This window comes from Cyclopterus lumpus, chromosome 13 (genome assembly GCF_009769545.1).
Source record: "Cyclopterus lumpus isolate fCycLum1 chromosome 13, fCycLum1.pri, whole genome shotgun sequence".
NCBI classification, from domain to species: Eukaryota; Metazoa; Chordata; class Actinopteri; order Perciformes; family Cyclopteridae; genus Cyclopterus; species Cyclopterus lumpus.
Window position 1 is genome coordinate 7,059,961 of NC_046978.1, and position 23,564 is coordinate 7,083,524.

The 23,564-nt window shown below is 43.2% G+C and overlaps 1 protein-coding gene across 1 annotated transcript; it reads left to right on the forward strand.

Moving 5' to 3' along the window:
* The first annotated feature begins 1,548 nt into the window (after positions 1-1,548).
* Positions 1,549-22,656, forward strand: arhgap32a (Rho GTPase activating protein 32a). The gene is made up of 22 exons (XM_034547745.1): positions 1,549-1,581; positions 6,848-6,961; positions 7,856-7,961; positions 8,977-9,068; positions 9,325-9,409; positions 12,513-12,599; positions 12,692-12,817; positions 12,959-13,051; positions 13,776-13,898; positions 14,067-14,144; positions 15,238-15,319; positions 15,695-15,844; positions 16,028-16,130; positions 16,717-16,861; positions 17,211-17,293; positions 17,632-17,739; positions 17,905-18,050; positions 18,129-18,342; positions 18,823-18,971; positions 19,145-19,219; positions 19,318-19,998; positions 20,177-22,656. Exons 2-22 carry the CDS (start codon positions 6,873-6,875, stop codon positions 22,411-22,413), a joined length of 5,052 nt encoding a protein of 1,683 aa, XP_034403636.1. The 5' UTR covers positions 1,549-1,581; positions 6,848-6,872; the 3' UTR covers positions 22,414-22,656.
* The last annotated feature ends 908 nt before the right edge of the window (positions 22,657-23,564 follow it).

Genomic DNA, 23,564 nt, shown 5'->3' on the forward strand with positions numbered 1-23,564 from the left:
TAGGACAAACTCATCAGCCCATGAGATATAGTGCTAGTTTTCAAACAGTTTTACTCAAAAATCCCACAATCCTTTAAATTTAGTATAACATGTGACACATGAATCTTAATTTAGAGCAAATAAAAAAGGCTGAGTTTACACGCATGTGTGTTGTTCAATGATTAATATTTCGACCGCTGCTCTGCCGTCTCCACCCAACGGTTAAGGAATGAAAGCAGAGCCCAAACAAGGAAAACAAATAACTTGAAAGAGGATGAGGTCCGTCAGAATGACCTTTGTGCTTTTGTTCAAATTCCCTCTGGCAGGCTGGGAAACAAACAAATGAGCAGCCATCTGCATACACCTGGGAAGTGCAGTTGGTCCACTGGCCAAACCTTCAGAGGCCTAGTTTCAGACTATCTTTTATTAAATAGTTTCATTTTCTTGTATTAATTAATATAAGTAATCATTTGTATTTCATATTTGCCAATGAATGAGACGATTGATTCACTCTCTCTAACTGTCTGTTAAATATGAAGCATTAGCCAGTGAACGGTTAGCTTAGTTTAGCTTGGACTGGAAACGGGGAAACAGCTCTCTCTGTCTGAAGGAAACAAAATGCTTTTGCTTGTGCAAACAAACCCGGTCTTTATGCTAAACTATGATGACTGTTTCCTGTCAATACTTATACAAGCAGACACATCATTTACTAGCTCATTTACTCTATTTATATAGGCTATGCTGCTTTTTGTTGCTACCATTTGGTAATACTAATCTGAATCTGTACTGGAGTAAATTATAAAGTGAAATTACATGGAGTACTCAAGTATTAAATCGCCTATAGCCTCAAGTACTTGAGTAAATGTTGCTTTGTGAAGCTGCAACCAATGATGTTTGGTATTTGCCTGGCAAATGACATGCGTTGGCGCTGACTGGGCCCAACAATGTAAGCACAAGCTTGAGGGACCCAGTGGCCCTCCAAGCAAAAAGAGGAAGATCCAAGTCTCACATTATCTCCTTCAGTGGACGTGCACAAAAAGATGATGTATTGGGATGAAGTGATTTGCCCACCAGGTTCCACTCCTCTCACTGTTACCACCCCACCTCATATGGTTATGTAATTCATTACCTAACACCACACAACTTGCCAGATGGAGCTCCTCGGGCTGGTGAATATGATCAAAAATGGATTGGGGGGGGGGGGGCGGACGGGGGTAGGGGGGCTCTTCATGCATATACTATCTCGCCTTCTTCATATTCAGGTCCTTGACAAGCTCTGGGAACCCCTCTGTCTAAAATATCCGAGGCGCGGGCACGAGATCAGTTGCGCGCGCTCCCGGCGGCGAGTGCAGATTCACAGCAGTCAGCCGGACAGCGGCGGCTCGGCGGAATGACTCCCACACTGCCTCAGCGATGTCACACCCGAGCACAGTTTTGATCCTAAAATAACATCTACCTCAGATCATCGGCCGCAAACCCGCGCGTGCGTCCGAGACACGCGTTTGTGCACGTGCGATGCTGACAACATGTTTCCTCGTCGAGAAGCTCAGCGCTGTGCGGCATAGAGGAGGCGGCGGAGTGGAGCAGCGTGCACGGTCACAGGTAGGCTGTCTGGACGACGTCTCTTTTGTCGCTGAGCCAATCAACATTAAGTTGATGAAAGGATCGTGCGCGTGTGTGCCTGTAAGTGAGCGTAGGAGATAGTGTTTATGTGTGTGTGTGTGTGTGTGTGTGTGTGTGTGTGCGTGTGCGTATATGAGATGGAGGGTAGCCTACGTGTGTCTTTGGCTGCACGAGGCTGACGGGTGATCTGTCAGGCCCAACAGGTCAGAGTACACCAGCGTTAACTCTCCCATGCGTGTAGGTGTGCGTGTACTTGCGCGCTAGGAAATAGTTTTGGACATTTTATAGAATAAGTAATCGAGGAATAGATTAAGACAATTGTTATTTGTGTGCACCCCCACACCATATTGTGAAGCCTTTACCCACAATAAACAAAACGTGTTTGTCTGGAGGACAAAATGATAGGTAGGGCTACATGCAAGGGGTTTTATATTGAGCTGAAATAATTAGTTGATTAGGATTCACAGAGAGGTAATTGAGATTGATCAGTCAGTCATTCTTTAAAGACATTCTACAAGTTAACTGGTTTCAGCTTCATAATTATCAGAGTTTGCTGCTTTTCGTTGTCATATGTGACAGTAAACTGAATGTTTTGTTTCTTTGGAGTGTTTTTCCAACAAAACGAGCTATTTGATAACATTATCTTGGGCTTCAAGATATTGTCATGGGTGTTCAGTACGTGTATGTGTGTAGGAGTGTGCTGGTAAAAAATAGTAGTTTTATGATGTAGTGCCATAGAATCCTGCAACACATTCACAGCCTCAAAATGTATTACCACACAGTGGAACATGAACTTTAAAAGGGTAGTAATTGGTGCAGGGATGGATTGTATTGCATTAAATAGGGCAGGTGTCTGTGATCACGATGTGCGTAAGCGAGCCAGCAGCATATTGGCATGCCTACAGAATCACTTTCAAAATCCTAAAATATTTGTTTCACTCAGTAAAATATCCTTTTATTTTTGATTTTTTACTGTCATTTGTCTGTTTAAGAGGAAGCAATTGTGTGCTTAAAACCAAGAAGGCTTGTACTGCACTGTAAGGCTTAGGTGACGATTGACTTGTTGATTAAATATTTGGGTCTTTGTTGCCTACAACCTAATCGCCTTGCTCTCTAGCCTTCATCTGTGATACTGAGTTATGACACTGCCTCAGTGTGAGATGAACTCAAGTTAATCTCACTTTAGATTTCAAGGAGATTATAGGATCATATGACCCCTCCTCCTCCTCCCAAAAAGTGACCAGTGACAAAGCTCCAGTAAAGATGAAAAAACAACAACAATGTTCTGCATTGTGGCTAACTGAGAGAGCAGCAGCACACCAGCTGTCTGAGTCCTGCAAGACTGGAGAAGCGATGATGTCATTCCCTTTGGAAGATTGTTTGATGATGATGATGATGATGTGTCAAAGCTTGTTGTCATAGGTTGTTTGAAGGCTTAATTTTGCCTCCTCGTGCTAACTCATCCTCAGTCTGGAGAAGCTTCAAGTCACGATGGATGGGACAAGAGAGATGTTACCATGGCAACTGCAGGCCTTTCTCCGCTGCATCTCTCTTGCTTGTGTTGACTGCATTCCAGAGCTCAGAATGAGAGTATGAAACCAACTTTACACGGGCCTGTCGCATCCTCTGAGGGAGATAACGTGTGTACTGTGTACATCAAAATTAAGACGTGTTGAGGATGCAAATGCTGTTTTTATTTGTATTCTTATTGATCACATGACTTTGTGTAATTGAAAGCAATTGGTGGTTGTGAGAATTATAACCTGACTGCAGTTCCCTCTCAGCTCTATGGAGCTTTATAATGTCTTTCAGCTCATTGTTTTTGGTTTTCCGCTGTCTGGCTTCACCCTCGCAGCACTCATCTGCATGGTCCACTAAAAGAATGTCAATATATTATTATTATTATTATTATCATTTATTATAATATATATATATATATATATATATATATATATATATATATATTATTATTATTATTATTTCAGGTTTGAATAATTTGTTGAGCATATTGTAGCATTAAAAACTGCAAGTTGCCTGCTTGGGTTTAAAATACAATTGAACACTTTAAGTGAGAGAAACTTGAAGTCTGTGGCGTTTACAGGGATTCGCAGCTGCGCAATCGTAAAAGGACAGCCAACAAATCAGCCCTATTACGCACCTTATTATCAGGATTTACCTCAACGCCCACCCTAATTAGCTTGCTAATCTGTCTAGTATGACATTGTTTCTTTTTTATGTGTGTCAATTACAGCCCCTCCTACTCAGCCTCCCATAGGCCTCCTTGATCAGCTGTTAGGTCAATAAAAGTACTTCATAATATCCATATTTGAGCTATATTAACATGAACGTTTACATTTAATAGTGTTCGGGTTGAGTCTGCTGTCAAACCCGCATACAAAAACGGTGAAATGTCGGTTTCTCTTTATTCTTGGCTTTACTTCCTCCGTCCTCTCCTATGTGAAGAAGTAGCTGTGACTCACTGCTGCGTGTTTGTAGCTACAAATATGTGGGCAGACATTCTTCATATCGACACACTAGCTGATACTGGTTTCATAAACGGTGTGCAAGATTGTGTAGGACTGCCCTATTTTCCTGAAAATTGTCATGTAGGCCATCGGCTACCAGGGCAACATCCATCTGTGCTCCTCCAGTCTCCTGCCATCAGAACACGTCTCCCTTTAAGTGTGACAGGTAGAGAGGGCTTCTTTGTTGGATACAGACCTAGTTTTGCATAATACTTTTTAGAATGACTGATACCGACGTGGGAGAAAGACAAATTTTTTTCTCACCTATAATGCAGAACCAAGTGCCAGAAGGTGACACCATTTTCTTCTCTGCCATAGACAGTGACACATACAGATCAAGATCTCCTCTTAAAATCGCAATTTTGACAGCCTTCTCTTTTTATAGCTCTATCTATTTGGGGCATTTCCAAAACAGTCTTTTCATGTATAGTGCTTAAGAACATCTACTTGTTAATGCATTGCTCTCTGTTGTCTTCAGCTCTTTCTGATGTAAACAATAGCCCATGACTCTTTTTACCAGGCAGGCAGCTAGGTCCATTGCAAAGGGAAGTACACCATGTTCTTTCACTTGAAAACACTCACTGATGTCTGATGTGGTACAATCAGCAAGGTCAGGCATTGTACTGTGCACCCTGCAACGTTTTTTATATTTATCATGGAATGCATTAAGCTACAGGGAGTCTCTGCCCACTTTGTAACACATAGGCAAAATATAGAAAACAGGGCAAAGATATTCACCATTATGTAGATACAGCTCTGTTTTTGTGTGGTCCTAGGCACTGTACATTACATGTACTCCTAATGCTTCCAGGTTTGCGTACTTTGTAACTTCTCAATATTACATAATTTTCCATCTGTGTAATACGTTGGCTCTCCTTCTGGCAAGGTCAAGCTGTGTAGAGAAGAGACACGGCCCAAGATGTGGATAGAGTAGAGTCCTATCTGGCCTGTATTCCTGCCTGCTCACATTCTGTTGAGTCAGGAGGTTTTGTGGAAGTCAGTCAATAGCAACTCAGTGGGACCACGCGCCAGAGGGGCTCGTGGGAAACTGCTACTCCTGCAGCAGCCCGGGCTGATGAATCTACTCGTTACTCCAAACATTTCTATGTTGATGAGCAGTCCTTCTTAGGGAATATATAAAACAACCTCTTTATTAATTGGAGGGCTTTGTTTTTAATGAGGCGTCAGGACTTCTGAGGTGTAAGAAAAGCCGTGATTTTGTGCCTAGATTCCCTGAAGTCATTATTTACTGCCGAGCACCCTCATGTGTTGGAAAACTAGTTGTGGGAAGACCGTAGAGGAACATTAGGAAGAGTCTAGTTTCACTTCATCAGGGCATTCTTTCCATTTGTTTACAGTATATAAAGACGGGAGTGTGGTTGAGAGGGATAGGGGCTCTCCAAATCGTGTCATAGATGTAATATGTTCAAGGCACATGTAGTAACACTTATTTTGTCAGTGTAATATGTCTGACAGTTTTTTTTTGTCGTATATCAACGGATCTGGTAATATGGCTAGATTGTCAGTTAAATGCACCATGTAAGCCGTGGAAACCTGCCAGTTGGCTGAGCTTTTCTGTGAGGAATAAGCACGTTCTCTCTTCCTATGGGTGCTTCCACTTTCTTCCCACAGTCCAAAGACATGCAGGTTAGGCATATTGGTCTGGCTGTGTGTGTGTTAGCCCTGTGACAGACTGGCGACATATCCAGGGTGCACTCTGACCAATGTGAGCCGGGGCTTGATCCATTCCCAGGATGGATAACCTTGGATGGATGGATGGATGGGTACCATATGAGCACTATATAAGCTTCAAGTCTTATATTATCTAACTTATTTGTTCTCAAGGAGGGGGGTAAGTAAGTAAAAATCCGTGACCCGCCTTATTTGATATCATATTAAAGTTGTGCAGATTTGCAGTTAGGCCTAATCAGTTTATGTGAACCTGGGTTTTTGGGGCCTTGTTATGATATTTAAATCCAAATGCTTTTGACTTCTGCCAGAGTGCAAACAACAAGCTGGGACTCAAAATGATTCAAAAGCATTTGGTTAAATTTGTATGGAGAAAAACAAAACGTCACCTTGATTTAATATGTGAGAAAGCCGGGATTGACTCACTAGCCAGCATATGTGTGTGTGTATATATATATGTACAGTATGTATATACATATGTGTTAAATACATCTATGTATGTGGATATACTGGATCTGCATACGTGTTAAATATATGTATGTATGTATGTATATACATACATGTATGTCCGTGTGACACACACACGTATACATTCATTATCTAATGGGAAAAAAAGAAACAAAATAAATATATTCAAAAATAACGACCCTAATCCTGCAATTGTTATCCAGTACTGAAGCTACTGTGACAATCTTGACATTTCCTCGAGCAAGATATAAGTATGTTTTTGTTTCCAGTTAAAGTGCTATGCTAAAAAGAAGCTGATGTTCTCCTGAAACCATCCTATGAATTTTCAACCTGACATGCGTTTACACTGAAGCAGCTCCCCCGGCACTGTAGCATGATGTCATTGCAGATTACAATCTGGGCTCTGTGGATTGTTGCCTTGAGAGTCCGCACGCTGCAGCCTCGAGTGGGTATTCATCTGGCGGCTTCATTGCGCCGGACTCTTCCTCCCATCCTCCCATTTTCTTCTAACCGCCCACCCACCCACACTCTCTCCTTTCCCTTCCCCTCATGTGTCTCTCCAGCGGACTGTTGCAGTCAGGCAGCATCATGGATGCTGGTTGTGTGGTTGCCGCGGTGATTGAAAATGCTGCCTCAGGACCCCATCGTCAACCAGGAAGTGGTGACGTCCTTGAGGGGTGAGTAACTCCGATTTTCTGTGTCTCATGTACGTTGAACAGAATTGTGTAAAACCATATAGATAAGAATGTGTGAGTGTGTTTGCCTTTTGAATGAGGTGAATACAACTAGTAGAAGTGTCAGGCTTAAACATGACCCTGTTTTCTGAGTAGGACAGATACAGGAACACTGTTGTTGAAGGCTCCATTAGGTCCAAAGCTCACTGCATGTCCCATGTTTTTACATTCCCTGTGTGTAATTAGCTGTGTCACTCTGGATCACATGAATGACGCTGTGTGTCCGTGTTCTTTGTCTCCTGTCCTGATTTCCTCACACTAAATCACTGTGACAAATCCAAGGTCTGTCTCTCTGCTCTCTTTGTTGCTCATAAAAGTTGCGCTGAATGAACCTCACCCTCCACTCGTGAATGCGCAGAGTCACATTTCAAGTGAAGGTTTTGTGAAGCACTCCCTTGTGGGCGGATTGCCTTTATGGAGCTCTGAATAGACGAGCTTTGCTTTCCCGAGCGCATACAAAAGACATGGCTTTTTGTTGACCCTAATGTTGTCAGAGATGCTACCATTTTTCATCTGTACAGTGGATTTGTTCACATCTAGATCCGTTTGTAAAAGATGGTTATTTGCGTATATGTTTTATTAGTGCATTTCTTACTGAATATTAGAGATTTAAACAACTAAAAAAAACATTACTTTGTGTGCATTGCTGGTGCAATGTCATGCTTTTGAGTCTAAGCCACATATTGTGAATTCATCGCTCTCACTAGCTCCCTCTGGTGTATTTAAAAACAACTACAAATCGTATTTGAAAACTCCAGACTACACGGAAAGCTTTGTGTCATGCCATCTTTCTGGTGTTTTAAATCCTTGTATGTGATTGCCTGCCTGTTTCTGCAGAGATGTCCTACCATCTAGTGACCTGGACAAAGACAACGCCTTACCTCAAGCCACCAACAATAATCCTCCAGAAGAGAAACACCCACAAGAGACATCCACTGCTATGGTACACGCCCACGCACACAACTCTGACTCATCACTCGTACAAAACAAAGACATGGAGGCACACAAACAGACACGTCGCCCCTTCGTCCTGCTTGAGCCTGCATTGGTTGTGTGTGTGATTCACACTGTCATGCCACTTAAGTCATGTAGCACTTATGTGATAGTCAGTAGTCAAAGTGACATCATCTCCCCTTCAGGTGATTTCTTGTCACCCCAGTGAATATCCTCCACATTGGCTCTTTCTTCGCCTCTGTGGGGGAATAACACAATTTTGATTTTCAGGCATATATTTTTTCCGAATACGTTTTTCATTTAGATTTTCAAGTGATGCATCGTCCTGCACACTCGCCACATGTCCACAAACAAACGCACCCAATTGAAACGGGACAGCATGACATAAGCATGACTGTACCAATATAATATAGATAGCAATGCTTCATTGACAAACACATAGACAGACATTGTCTTACATAATGACTTGACCTCACATAATATAGCATAACATAAGCAAAAAACAACTATAGTAATAAAACTGCTCTTTTCAAAACAAAGTTACAAGGCTGTACACTGATCCACGATTAAAACATTGACATGGTCAACATGGCTTTGCATGCTATTAAAACATTAGCATTATATAAGCAGAAACATAACATACAGTAATACTATAATAATAGTATAACAGCAGTTTGTAACATTAGCATAGCATAATATAACATTTGCATAGACTAGAATCCAATAGCCTAATACATACAGTATAACATAAAATAATATATCCTAGCAAAGCATAACCAAAGCATAACATTGTTATAACATATCATACTATAAGCGTAATAGCCTCAACATAACATTAGCCCCGAATGTATAACTCACTACTTTATGCTTATACCAGGCGTTTATGTTTGTGTCCTGCATCTTTTGCTGAACAGTGTTTCATGCTGATCAACATAATCAATCTTAAGTTTCGTCGTCCTGTGACCGACTGACGCTTCTTGATGTGTGCTTTCTCTGTTGGGCAGGTGAGGCGTGATGACATCACGGAGCTCCCAGCCGAGCCCCTCCTGCGGTCCTGCGTCAGCACGGCTAGCATGAAGGTCAAGAACGTGAAGAAGTAGGTGCTCTTGGACAGCGTTGGTGCTATTATGGGCTGTATGAAACGGAGCTCTTATTTAGGCCAGTGAAATGAGGACCTCTCAGATGACGTGCACAGACTGCCTGCTGGGTCTCTCACCCTGTTCCCTCACACACAGGCCCACATAGACCCTTTCCCTCTTTTGCTTTGCGTTGCTTTTCTCTCCATCACAGTCTCAGTGTGTTGAATACTGATGAGGGGCTCTTGTGCTGTGTTTCTTTTATGATTTCTTTAGGCTGACGTTCCCCAGAGGTCACTTCCCCAGGTTGGCAGAGTGTGCCCATTTCCACTATGAGACTGTTGACTTTGGCAATATACAGGTGAGTCCTGAAAATACCTAAAGTGACTTCCACAGCAGAGAGTTACTATGTTTAGTAATTGTGTCTTTGGCACAAGTTCAGCGGCCATTTTGTTCAATTGCTCCTGAAAAGCATCCTTCTTGAAATGCAATGAGGCAGTCGAATCAATATCCTTGTTTCTCTTTTCTGGACAATCTTTATTGCGTTGTCCTTCTTTTTCCTGAAATGTCGCATCACAGTGACATTTATCAGAAGAGCTATAGAATATACATTTGTCCAGAAAGTTACTCCACTATGCATAAATCATTGTCTCCTCACGGTTGCAGATTTTATTCCTATTAAAGCCATGATCCGATTCCAGCAGCGTGTTAATCATCTGCAGTATATAAATGACCTGTCAACCTGGATCCAGACTTACCAGTTTGACTCAAGCACAGTATGTCAACCAGTGAGTTAATGCCATGCAGCGGTTTCCTGGATAAACAGCAGAGTTTTTAAGAGATGACTCATTTTGAAAAGTCAAAACCTGTTCTGACAAAACAATCGGTGTGAGAATATATGGTTGTAGTTTGAGGTAAATGCGATGCTGTGAACTATTTCAGCCATTCAACCAAGTTTGGGTGCATATATTCATGTTCCCCTGCATAGATGAATTGAATTAAGTAAACTGCATGCTAATACAGAAGGTAAACATGGTAGATGTTTTACCTGCTTAACGTCAGCATGTTGACATTGTCCTCGTGAGCATGTTAACACACTGACTGGCATTTAGCTCCAAGCATTACTGAGCCAAATGTAGACCCACAGTGCATATAGCATGTGGAGAACATCTGAATGTTGCAACATTAGCTGCAAAGAATTATGGATATAACAACTCTTACCAGCCAACAAATGATTTGGATGTATAGGCTAAGAATTACATTTTACTTTTAAGTATATTTGCAGCAGTGATATGATGAGAAGCAGTGAAGGACTATTGGTTGCTCAGTCCTGTGGAAGTGGCTGTGAGCCACCTTGTTAACCTCAGTGCAGTTCAGCTTGGCTGCCAGCAGAGGGCATCAGTCGTCCACACAAAAAGAGTGCATGGTCAGTGCTGAATAGGTCGAGGTAATGGACTACATTGCGGCAGGCTGGACCGGTCTTAATTCCCAGGATGCTTTCTTTCTGATGGGTAAACAGCCCGCTGTAGTTGCCACGATGTGATGGCTCCATCAGCAGAGTGGAGGCAACAAAAACAGAACAACAGTTTCATTGACCTTGAAAAACTCCACAGGGAGAGAAATACAGTCTGGAGAGACACTGAAAGCTACACACACACACACACACACACACACACACACACACACACACACACACACACACACACACACACACACACACACACATATACACACACACACACTTATTTAATCAGATTTATTTCTTCTTCAGTATCTTATTTTTTATTAATAACCATTTAATAATATGTAATCTTTTTTTTCAACTTAATCTGTGAAATTAGTCTTTTTTCTCGCTGTATCTCCCATGATGCATTTGCTTGCCTCTATATTGGCAGACTGTGGCGGCAGGAAGGAAGGGTACTGATCAGGTCTCATGTATCCTAATCGCAGAATAGCTCAAGGACAGCCGACTGCCTCTGTCTGCAGCCTGCCCCACTGATTCCTCTCCAGATTAGCTCCAGGCTCGCCTTGAGATTGGAATGAATGTGAATTGTTTGGAAATGAAGACGGGTCGTCTATCTATCTTGTGCAGCGCCGCCTCCGTATGATGGATGAGCTTGTGCATTTGTGTGTGCCAGTTGAGCCCATTTACTGCCAAACCCCCCTTTGTCGCTGGAGAAAGGAGAGCGGTTAAGAGGGGGGAGGGCGGCAGAGGCAGAGTACAGGAGAGGGAAGAGATGGAAAAGGGGGGTGGGGGGGTATGAGACACAGTGGGAAGCATCCTCTTTTCATATTTCTGCTTTGAATACAGCAGCGAGCGCGTGGTGATTCCAAAGCCCGATGAATGAGCATTTTACGTTAGGCAGCAGGGGGACGGCAAACAGGCGAGTGAGGAGTGCTGCCACGGTTTAGCTAGCTGACTGAGCTACAGGACTCCGGCTGAACACAAACAAAGAGCTGTGGATGGATATCTGAGATGCCGTAGTGGCAAGTAACCTGAATGTGTGGATGTGTATGCATGAAGTTTAGCTTCAAGGTCCAGAAATGTGTGAATAAAAGAGTTTGTGCAGGTTTTGTTTTGGCATAACAAGTTGAGGTCTGAGCTGTGTTAGCATGTTTTATTTTGAAAGGTGTCTGGGATGTGTGAGCATCATAGAGGAAATAATGCTAACGCATTTTGTTTCATAGTTTTTTTATTTTCATCAAGCTAGTGTTTTGTTTTATCAAAAATGGATCATTGTTTTTCTGTAATTCTCTGTATTATCCTGCTTTCCATCATGCATTTGGCCTCCTGACTCTCATCAGTACCTAATTCTGGCTCAGGTCAGGCTTTTGTTTCAGACAAATCCTTGCAGTGAATAAGAGCTCTTCCATCATGACTTATTCAAGAACAAATCTCTCATTCTGCCTTCTTTGCAAGTTTAGTTTGCTGTCTTACTGTTGGGCAGTAACTAGGTTGCTGTGTGTTGTGTAACAGTGTATCTGAATGAGTAGCTTTCAGTTATAAATAACCAGAACTTCCCTTGGTTCCAGCCTTTGAAGTCTGCTCTACTGTAATGTCTATCAATGTATTCCCAAACTCCTGCAAGGCTTTCATCTTCTCAGTTTTGGGCCATATTGAATATTGGTTAGACGAGATTTGTGCTAAATCTATACCACCTTAAAGCGCTGATTACTTTCACAGTGTATGTATTATATGTCATACTGCAGGATTTATGATTTATCTATTTACTTCCTGTCATTTTATGTTACTTGAGTTTTTAAGGTTTTTATACTCCAACCCATAACTCGGTATACACGGTTTTACTATTTAATGGAAACGTGTGGTTTGGGCATGATCTTGTATGTTCTTCTTGTATTCCAGGTCAAATACAGAGAGGCTGTTGTGTTGCATGCATCCATTATTTACAATATGAGTCCTCTCAATATTGTCTCCTCTGCCTCTCTCTCTTCTTCTCTCCTAGCTGGCATTCGCAGAGGGGCAGAGTGAAGGGCTGAAGGCTGGTCTGGACTCCAAAGAGCTGGTCTTTCTGGTTCAGATCACTTGCCAGGTAATATTACTTGCTACATTCTGAAAATAATGGTTTAATATCAAACCACTGTTTTCCTGAATCTTACGATGTTTCCTGTCTCTTTTTGTCAGGGACGAAACTGGCTGGTAAAGAGATCCTATGAAGACTTCCGGGTGCTGGACAAACACCTGCACCTGTGTATCTATGACCGACGGTACTCCCAGCTCACCGAGCTGCCACGAGACGACACTGTTGAGGTACAACAGAGCTACAACTCCAGCATCTCTGATCTGTGATTGAAGTTACTCAGATTAGAACATAAGATGATTTGTCTGTTCTGTTCCATGATGTGTGGAAAATGGAGACTTTATTTATTTTGCCAATCTTGTGTCATTCAGTCAGGAACCGAGATGCTGGCCACCTACCTGTCCCGCTTCTCCGCCATTGCTGACAACAAGATCAACTGTGGTCCAGTGCTAACATGGATGGAGGTATCTTCTAATCAGCTGTTTGCTCACTTCCTATCAGTTATTCACTCTCTAGAAATGACCCAGTTAAATGATTTCAATATTTGATATTCACTATTAATATTTAAGTAGTTAAGTTAAAGGAACAGTGAGACATTTTTTGGGGGAACGAAAAACCTATGTTAAATTAAGGGAATAGGTACAGGACATTATGGCCAAACTCAAAGAGTCACATTTAGAAATTAAAATATAAAGAAAAGACTCTGGATGAACAGCTGCTGGGCATCCTCTCAGTGATGCCCGGTCTGTGCAGCTACTGTTAGCCGGGGTGGTAACACTCTGCAGATGGAGAGGCAGTGCAAAGATTGGTTTGTGTCAGTGGGCCAACTCGTGTTGAGATTAGTTTATTTTTGTATGCTTTTTTTTTAATATAATCATCTAGGATTAATAAAAACTTTTCCGTCTCTTGAGATTCATTGAGATGAGATTACTGCTGTAAACCAATTATATAAAAATCCAAACAAATAAGATTGGCCTAATGTAAATACCAGGTAAAATACTAATGATTACTTTAATACAACTGCAGTAACATAGTGTTTTTTTAATGTGAAAAATACCAATGTTACTTGTCTCTCCATATCATTTCAAATAAAGCTGTACCAGTTGATGCTTCCAGTCTTTGAGCTGAGCTTTGCCAACATGTCTTATAATGATCTAATACTAATAATGGCCTTCTTCTCTGTTCCAGATCGACAACAAGGGGAACCACCTCCTGGTGTCGGAGGAATCCTCCATCAATGTCCCAGCCATCGCCGCTGCACACGTCACCAAACGTTACACAGCCCAGGCCACAGACGAGTTGACCTTTGAGGTAACCTCTGTTACAGGAGACATATGAGAAACTTGGTCTAATTCTCTTTTTGAGACAAATTATTTTCACTGGACATTATTCATATGAACATTTCTGATCCCATCATAATGCCTTTTTTAATGTGCGATCCATGACTGTGTTCTCAACATCACACTCTTTGTGACCCAGGTGGGGGACATTGTGTCAGTCATAGACATGCCTCCCAAAGAAGACACCGGCTGGTGGAGAGGGAAACATGGCTTTCAGGTACATAATTGAGTTCACTCACAATGATGTTTAGGAGAGACGGGGCTCACCAGTAAGTGTTGCCAGGTTGCCATCGGCAACCAGTTTTAGAAATTGGCAACCAATTCTTTGCCTTTGGTTGCCGTCCGTGGTTACCACTTTTTAACATACAATAAAGAGGGAGAGCAAAACATGCACCCCAAAAGAGATACATTGTCAGTATGTGTTGCATTAGTGATCTTTGAATATTGCTGTTACAGTAGGAAGCAGAACACGCTGCACGTGGCAACACTGGACCTGCGCTGGTGTTTGACTGGGGTGATGTTTGCAAATTAATTTAACTGAAAAAGAAACGGATGAACTTGAACAAAAATAATTTGGGAAGTCATGAAAGGAAAAGTATTCCAGGATATTTGAGCTGGATGGAGAATTATACTGAAAAGCATCTACAACAGCCTAACAAATAACTGCTCGGGATCTTGGAACAGTAATTTCTCAAAAGATGAGGCGATTACAAATGGCAACCGTATTTTCAAATCTGATGCCTTTTTATAAGTGTTGAGCCAGAGAGGAAAATCAAATCACATTAATTAATTGATTAATTTGAATATTTTTCAGTTTTACAGTAGGAAGAAAGAGAGGTATTTTTATATTTATAATTACTAAAATATGTCGCAAAAGAGGAATAAATCATCCACACGGGTATCACAGGACTAGAGTTTAGATTATATATTATATTTTGATTTCACTGTCTTCAAGTGAAACGGTCCTTCATCCAAATTACATTTTGTCCAGGGATAACAACCTAATGCTTGGCTTTTATATATTAGCAATTATAAGTTGAACTTCGACTTTTTTTTCTTTTCTGTTTTATCGCAATAGCGAAAGGTTTGTTTCTGCTGTTGCGTGACACCCTGACATGCTTTGCACAATACGAATGCAAACCTTCTATTTTCCGCCTGAGACAGCATGAACCCTCATGCTCACTGACCTATTTCTGCACCTTCACCCCCGACGGCAGCAAACACCCCCACTGGTCCTTTTGAACGTCCCAGTGTGTCAGCAGCTCTGTCGCTTGTCTTTACGCTGCTCACCCTCTTTTCTCTCCCTGCAGGTTGGTTTCTTTCCCTGTGACTGTGTCGAGCTGATAAATGACAAGATTCCTCCCAGTGTTCAAAGCTCAGTGCCGAAGCCAGGTACGTGTGTGTGTGCGTGTGTGTGTGTGTGTGTGTGTGTGTGTGTGTGTCTTTCTTTCTTTCCCGGGGCAGTCATCTGGCTGTACCTGCCACAGATAAGACCTGTAGGGAGGTCACACCCTGGGGAAGGCCTTCTGACATGGTTGAAAAATGCTTATTTCGGTGTAATCGAGACCTGTAGTTATTTTGTGTCCATTGGGATGGTCTGTGTTTACTTTTGACCTCAGAAGCCTTGGTTCTGAATATTAATTGCGCAAAAGATGTAAATTAATTATGTTCATTGTATGTCTATCTTCCTTTATTGTAAAGCACTTTGTGCTGCATTATTTAGTATGAAATGTGCTTTACAAATCGTGTGTTCTTATCTGTGATCAGTGTGTAAGAAGCATGGGAAGCTTGTAACGTTCCTGAGGACTTTCATGAAGTCTCGACCACCGCCTCAGAAGTTGCGTCAGCGTGGTATCCTCAAAGAGAGAGTGTTTGGCTGTGACCTGGGGGAATATCTCCACAACTCAGGACATGAGGGTAAAATATTACTACAATGGCTTCTTTTCCCCCCTATTTTCAATCATGTAATTCTTACCTGCTGGCAGTTCACACTTAAATGTTTCATATTTTCATAAATACCCGAGAATAGATTACCCAGTGAATCGGCTGCCTGTATCGGGATTTGTAGGTAGGATGGCCTCTCCTGACTCTCTCCTGTAGTCCCGCAGGTTGTTAAGAGCTGTGCTGACTTCTTAGAGAAACATGGAGTCGTGGATGGGATCTACAGACTGTCTGGGATCTCCTCCAACATCCAGAAACTGAGGTTTGTACCCTTTTTGCTCATTATCTTAATTTGAAATTCAACCCAAATATACAGAAAGTATCAAGAATAAAATGTCTTTACACTCGCTGTCCCAAGTGTTTTGAGCTACTTCTTCTGAAAACCCACCAAATACAATTTGATTCAAGCTGTGCAGCTTTGAATGGCTGTAATGATTTTCTCGGATATTCTATGTTTGCCAGCAAACTCTCATTAGCAGATAAAACAGAAGGCTCATGTGTTGACAAAAAAAAAAGTTCACATTCAAAACGTGTTGACCGTTGCCACATCAGATCTAATTGTTTAAGGATAATGACAAGTATGTAGTGACAGTTTTTCTTTACCTGATCCACCTCACTGTTAAATCTGTTTTGTTTGGAGAGGAATATTATTAGCTTTTTACAGTATTATCAAAGTAAGCTGAATTTGAAAATAAATAAATAATGAATTCACCAAGTAATATTACCTTGTCCAAAGCAGCTTATAGTGTTATTAATGTTCTGCTTGTTTTTATGTTTTCACACTGACAGATTGGCAGTAGGATGACTCCCACGCTGTTCCTTATCTTCTTCTTTCTGTCTCCATCTAGACACGAGTTTGACTCAGAACAGGTCCCGGACCTGGGCAGGGACGTCTTTAGACAGGATATCCACTCAGTGGGCTCCCTCTGCAAGCTGTACTTCAGAGAGCTGCCCAACCCTCTGCTCACTTACCAGCTCTACGACGGATTCTCTGTAAGGACCAGAGCGGTGAAACTGGGGCAGGGACTTCTGCTGCACATAGATATGGGGATGGAAAAAGCGTCCCATATCCTGTTACTCAGTGATGATCAAAGCACTGGAGAAACAATGTCAAATTGACAGCTCGGTTTTAAGTACTGTTAAAAACGGGGTCATTGCATTACGCTGGGCTTTCTAGGAACAGCAGGGGATGCGCCTGCTTAAACAGAATAGCAGATTAAGTCAGCCAAAACACTGGCTGCTGTGAATATAAAAGGGAAAAAGAGAGTGGAATTGTTAAGGCAACTCCCTCTGCTGTGATTATCCGCCTCTCTGACGTGTGCTTTATTCTTCGTCTTCACAGGATGCCGTTTCTGCTGCCACAGATGAGGAGAGGCTGGTCAAAATCCACAATGTCATCCAGCAGCTGCCTCCTCCACACTACAGGTCAGGTGTAGAGCTCACGGTCGCACCCTAGTGGCCTGAAGTGGATACCTTTTTTTTCCCGGGAAGGCAGCGCTGCATGAGAACAAGTCAACGCTGTGATGCTAATTTTACTAATGTTTTGAAAAATGTGCCACTAAATGATGTAAAACTAAGATTATAATATTAATCTGATCAGCTCTCAGTGCAGCATAACATTGTTGCTGTACATGGGCATTCTTTTTCTAACGATGATGCATTAATCCTCTTTGTTGGATGCACTGAAATGACCCAGGATAGACCTTTTTTAACGTGTATAAGGAATATAAACACAATAGGAAATTGCCTTTCTTTACCTACAGGACTCTGGAGTACCTCATGAGACACCTCTCCCACCTAGCCACCTTCAGCCCCATCACTAACATGCACACTAAAAACCTGGCTATTGTCTGGGCGCCTAACCTCCTCAGGTAACTCTTGAACTATTATTCCAGATGAACGGCGACATGCAAACTGTTTAATTGTGGTGGCAACGTTTCCATTTCCTTCTTGTGTATCTGTGACAGTGAACTGGGGCATGTCTCTGTGGTCCAGAGCTGTGAAATAGGTTGTGCTGTTCTGTAACTGTGTTTCAGGTCCAGACAGATCGAGTCGGCCTGTTTTAGCGGCACAGCAGCGTTCATGGAGGTGCGTATCCAGTCGGTGGTGGTGGAGTTCATCCTCAACAACACCGAGGCTCTCTTCAGCGCTAAACTCAATGCCATCATACGTGAAAGCACAGGTTGGTTGACATAGGATTACATTGACATGTGGCATCTGTTATAGGGTTTGGCGTACCTCTAACACACCTTAATTTCAGGTAACAACACCTTATCCAGACCCAAGTCCCTGCTGGTCTGCTCCCCATCCACAAAGTTACTGTCTCTGGAGGAGGCCCAGGCTCGCACTCAGGCACAGCTGGGCTCCCCGGCCACCACCCCCAGCCTCACCCACAGTGACTTCATCGAGGTTGGGGAGGGACCCGGAGCTCTGCTCGGCAAGTTCCACACAGTCATCGAGCTGCCGATGGAGAGGTAGTTAAATCAGTCGTCCTGTTTATTAATTATATGTATTGTTCTACTTCCTGAGCATGTGGAAACATCATTTTTGATTTGTGTTGTTCAATGATGATGCTTTGTTAAAATATGGCTAATCTCGTGCTCTATGCAATCAATTGATTAATCAATTATTAAATCATAAGAAACTTAAGTCATTGGTTTAGCAAAAACACATAAAACCAAACATTTGCTGGTTACAGCTATTCAAATGTGTTGTGAGGATTTGTTGCGTTTTTATGTGTTTTTATTTATTTTTTTCTGTTTGGATGGTTAGTCGGACAAAACAATTTAGAGTTTCAAAACATTTGAAAACTGAGAAATTGTAATGGGCTTCTACTAAGAAATTGACATTTTCTTAGTAGAAGCCCTATTGTTTTTGTTTTTGTCATTTTCTTTAGTTTTGCTTGCGTGAAGGAAACAGCAGGTGTTGACAATGATTTGTTCCTTGTGTTGTAGTGGAAAGCGGCCCCCAGTTAAGGCTAAGAAGTCTCCAGTGGGGAACTGGCTTTCCTTTTTCCACCTGGGCAAGTCCCACTCTGTGTCCAAGCGTAAACTGAAGCGACACCCCAGCGAGCCTAACGAGATAAAGAGCATTGCACTGCCAGGTTAGATCCCTTCTGCCGCTACAAAGCCAGAACACATAAATCAACCTGCGCCTAGTCGAACGTGTCGTTTCATTCATCTAATCTTGATCGTTTGTTACGTTGAAATGTTATTTTTAGAGCCAGCGAGAATTAATTTTACTGAGAAAAATGATTTGCGTTGAAAATATCTGCAGGTGGAAGAGGAGTTAGCGGCACATTGCGCTCCACCAAAAGTGAGGAATCTCTCACCTCTTTGCATAATGTGGAAGGTAAATATTCATGCACACTATCAGTGATTTGTAAGAACTGTATTTCTGTGACTACAGATGATTCAGTCTAAATATGCCTGTGCTGATTTCCATTCCAGGGGAGCTCCCGAGTTACCGCCCCCGCAGACCTCATTCGACTAGTGACGCCGTTCCTGGCGTCTGTAGAGACGTACGCAACGCCAGAAGGAAAGACGACCACAGAACCCACCCACTGAATGGGAGTCACAGTGGTGCTGATCGTGTCCGCACTGCAGTGTGTATTTCGCCACCACAACAGGAGGACGATCTCGATCTTTGTCCGCCAGCCGAGGGCATCTACAGTTTGGACTTTGACCCCATGTCTTTCCAGTGCAGCCCAGCCTCAGCGACGCCTGGGCTGCAACGCAACAAAGATGGAAACAAATGGAGGAAGAGCGCAGGCTGTTCTAGTGAATCAGAGCCCATCTACTCCGCTAACAACAACAACATCATTGGCTATCAATCTCCAGATATTAGCCCTGTTCTCTGTAAAGGTGGGAAGAAGGTTACCTCCAAGCAGCTCTCTCCTAAACTCAGGAAGAAGTCATTTAAGTTGCAGGCAGATGTTCAGAATACATCCGCCTCTCCTCCACCTCTTCCTCTTCCTTCTTCTTATCCTCCAGCAGAGAAGTGTGAAGCTCCACCGGCAGATGGGAAGGAGCCAAGAGCGCCGTACCCACACTGCAGCCCACTCAGCACAGCGAGCCAGGGCTCAGCCCTGACCGACCTCAGTCAGTCTGCACAGAACCTGCCCGATCCAGGTCAGTACCAGTCCTCTTTAACATCAGAGATACTATCCTGTATATAGTTGGTATTTATTTAAAAATTAAAGCACCCTGTAGTTTCTTATGAAAGCTTTTGTGTCTTGTCCCATCATGTCTTACCATAGCTTTGTTTGTCTTGTCATATTGTAGCGTTGTTTGTCTTATCCCTCCCCAGGAACAGATAGACTTATGAGTTCAGTGTCTGTTCTCCCTCCTCACCCTCCCTTGACGAGTGCTGCGCGCAAGTTGGCGTTGGCTCTGGCTGAATCTGCCCACAAGGCCAGCAGTGGTTCCCAGAGAAGAAGCAATGTCCCTTCACAACCCCTCCAGAGACTGGAGGCTCCCCACACCCAGGACAGACCGCCCCGGCCCTCTGTGCTCGATCTTAAAGGGTACCCCAAGGAGTACCGCGGCCCTCACGTCTCCTCTGTTTCCCAGTGGCAAACATCTACGCACAGCCCTGTGGAGAGCCACTGCCGCCCTCATCCTGTTCATTTCCTACCCGCCCACCTCGGCTCTGAGCCGTTGCAGGTCATTGAAGGGAAGGAAAGCATGTGCAATTTCACACCTAACGTGAGCCCGCTCAGGTCCGAGGGCGTGGATGAAGGCAGTAGAAAGAGGAAGGACCGCAGGGAGGAAAATAAACTTGCCAAACAATCGGAACCCACCTATCAGAGCGTTGGGGTGTCAACCCCCACCCAACCCGTCTGCTCCGCTCAGAGCCCGTCAACTTCTCCTGTATATGTAAACACTGACTCCATCAATGTATTTAATTTCCGCGCTGTTCTGGCAGAGACCTCCATGCCTTCCTCTATCAAGGAGGTCATTCCACGTCCATTACAGCCCTCCTCAACCCATCACTATAGCCCTGAAGACGACAGACCTCTTGGCCCGGTCGAGGATGTCTTCGGCAATCATCATCATCACCGTCATCGACCAATTCAAACAGGACGAATGCCTGGCCCTCACTGCCCTCGGCCTGATGCTGTGCCACCTCTCATTTTGGGGCCAAAAAACATATACAGGCAGTCCTCTGAAGGCCGCTACAGCACTTTAGGGTTAAGGCAACCTTTGTCACCTCAATATGGACGTTACAACAGAGATGAGCACCTCATCAGTGGCTGCCACAGACAACCCGGCCAATGGCAGAGGTCTGAAGATAGAGTAGTCGGGCACCCAGCCATCCGGAGGGCTCGCTCCTTCCACACCCCTCAGATTAGTCACTACGAGCTGGCAGAGACGGAAGTCCTGCCCCCTGACACCATGTTTTATGTCGAGCAGACGTCAAGCCAGGAGGCGCCCTATCAGAGGCTGATTCAGACCGGCATTCACCCTGTCCGGCAGCATTTTGAGAACACATGTGCTGACTACCGTTACAGCCCATATTCTGATGTTAACCCAGTAGATGGCTCTTCTTATTATGGAGAGCCCTGCCGGCAAAGTGGCATCCGGCACAGTCAGTCTTACACCATGCGTTCCACAAGGGAAAGCGGACCGTCGGATTACTACGACTACTCTCCGCGCCGTGTCCCTCCTGTGAACAGGGAGCTTTACATAGAAAGCAGGGACACTGTCGTTTACGAGGCGAGAGATGCAGATGTCTCATATCAACCAGTTGAGCAGGACAGTAAATCCAGACGTCAAAATACATGTCCGGCTGTGTCTCCTTATGAGGGCCCGGTGTCGTTGACTGACACAAGGAACAGAGACATAATGCACACAAGAAGCAAGTCAGACCCTGGAAATGCCTGCCTCCTCTCCGCTAACAGGACAGATAGACAAAATGTGGAAGCTACATCCCCAACTTCCCCACGGTCTCAAAAGGCAGACCCTGACGTCGTCAGGCAGCAGTATGGTTACCCGTCAGGTGCGGAGCCAGGACCATCCAGGCGGATTCAGATCAAAGAGACCTCCTTGCAGCAGCCTCCGCTTCGCAAAGTCCCCTCTCTTCCAGAAAGGGGCCCGCCTAACATCGAGCACAATAACAGAAGCCACGCACGGGTTCATGACCAGGATCGATTCCTGATGACCAACGCTGTCAACAGCTACTCTGGGGTTGTGAAACCCGGCATCCTCAGGAGGCCGGGGAGGTCGCAGAGCACCAGAGAGAACCGTCACTACTATCATTACCACGCCAAATCCCCGCTGGATCCTGAACATCTGGGATCCTTTTCAACTCAGCCCAACAGAAGGACTCAGAGCACGAAAGTCAGACCCACACAATATGACCACAAAGAGGGGTATTACGCAGCGCCCAGACTTAAACCCACAAGATCCGGTAAAGCCGTTTCTGGGTATTTGCCCAGCCAGGGCTGCTTGTCTCCCCACGGCCACAGACTGCTGTCCAAGGCTCTGGGTCAGGAGGCTTTTTATCATGCTGCACTGAGATCAGAGGCCGGGGTTTACGACTGATTGTGACCGCTGGTTTCATCCGATTCGCATCGGGGCCAAAGGAGAACAGCACTTTATCCACAACAGACTGTTGTGTTGAAAGTGTGTTTGTTTTAACTGTCAAGAGCTGCTAAAAAGTGTGAAGTGAGGCTGCTGGGGATCACCCATCACTGGGAGTTTCACATTTTGCAACAGCTTTTGAGGGAGCTCAAAGGGAAGTATGCAGATATTGTCTTACATTTATTTGAAAGTAAAGTTATGAGAGAGGGAGTGAAAATGATGGCTTATATATTTTATTTAATGTCTAAGAGATGCCAAGTTCAAGTATCTGGTTTCATTAATATGATTTCAGTCAAGGAACCTGTGTAAAATAATGTTAATTTTAAATGTATTATATTTGTATAAATAACACACCGCTAACATGTGGCCAATGTACTGTACATTTTGTTTTCTATTCTAGTCTGCTCAGACTTCAACAAGCACTTTTGAGGATAACAGTGTATGAACCACATTGTCTTAATGTGGTGTACATGAAGCTTCTTGATATACAGTATATATTTTTTTCTGTAAGAAACAGCTTGCTCTGGATCATGATTAAATATTAAATTAGCGCTTTTGGGGGAAATTGGAGGATAACCTCATGGTTTCTAACTTTTTCTCTATCACACATTGTATAATGCAATCTTAAAATAACAGTGCTGTGATTTCGGTCAAAGCTGCCATGCTATGAAATATGCTACATATACAGTAAATGCAAATTAGCTCATTCAGTTAAGTAAAAAAAAGTGTATTTTGTATGGCATTGTGGTTTTGTCATTTCTTTTCTCTTTTAGGGAACTTTTAACAATGTAGTGTTTTACATAAAATATGATGTTTTATTCATTAGAGGCTGTTTTAAATACAAACATGAGGATATTCTGTTTAAGACATGCATTATTTTAGTGAGAGTCCTAAAAAAATAAATAAAGATATCTTATCAGTGATGAGTGCGTTGCTTCAATAAGAGTGTCAGATTCAAGATGGGTAGTTAAAAAAAACTGAACCAGTACTTTTAGGGGATGTACATTGACAATGCCTATTTAGCCGAAGAATGCCCATTGTGGCTTGTTTTTGATCATGTGGCTGCAGCACTTTCGCTCAAAGAAATGTCACAAAAACGTGGGGAAATGGGG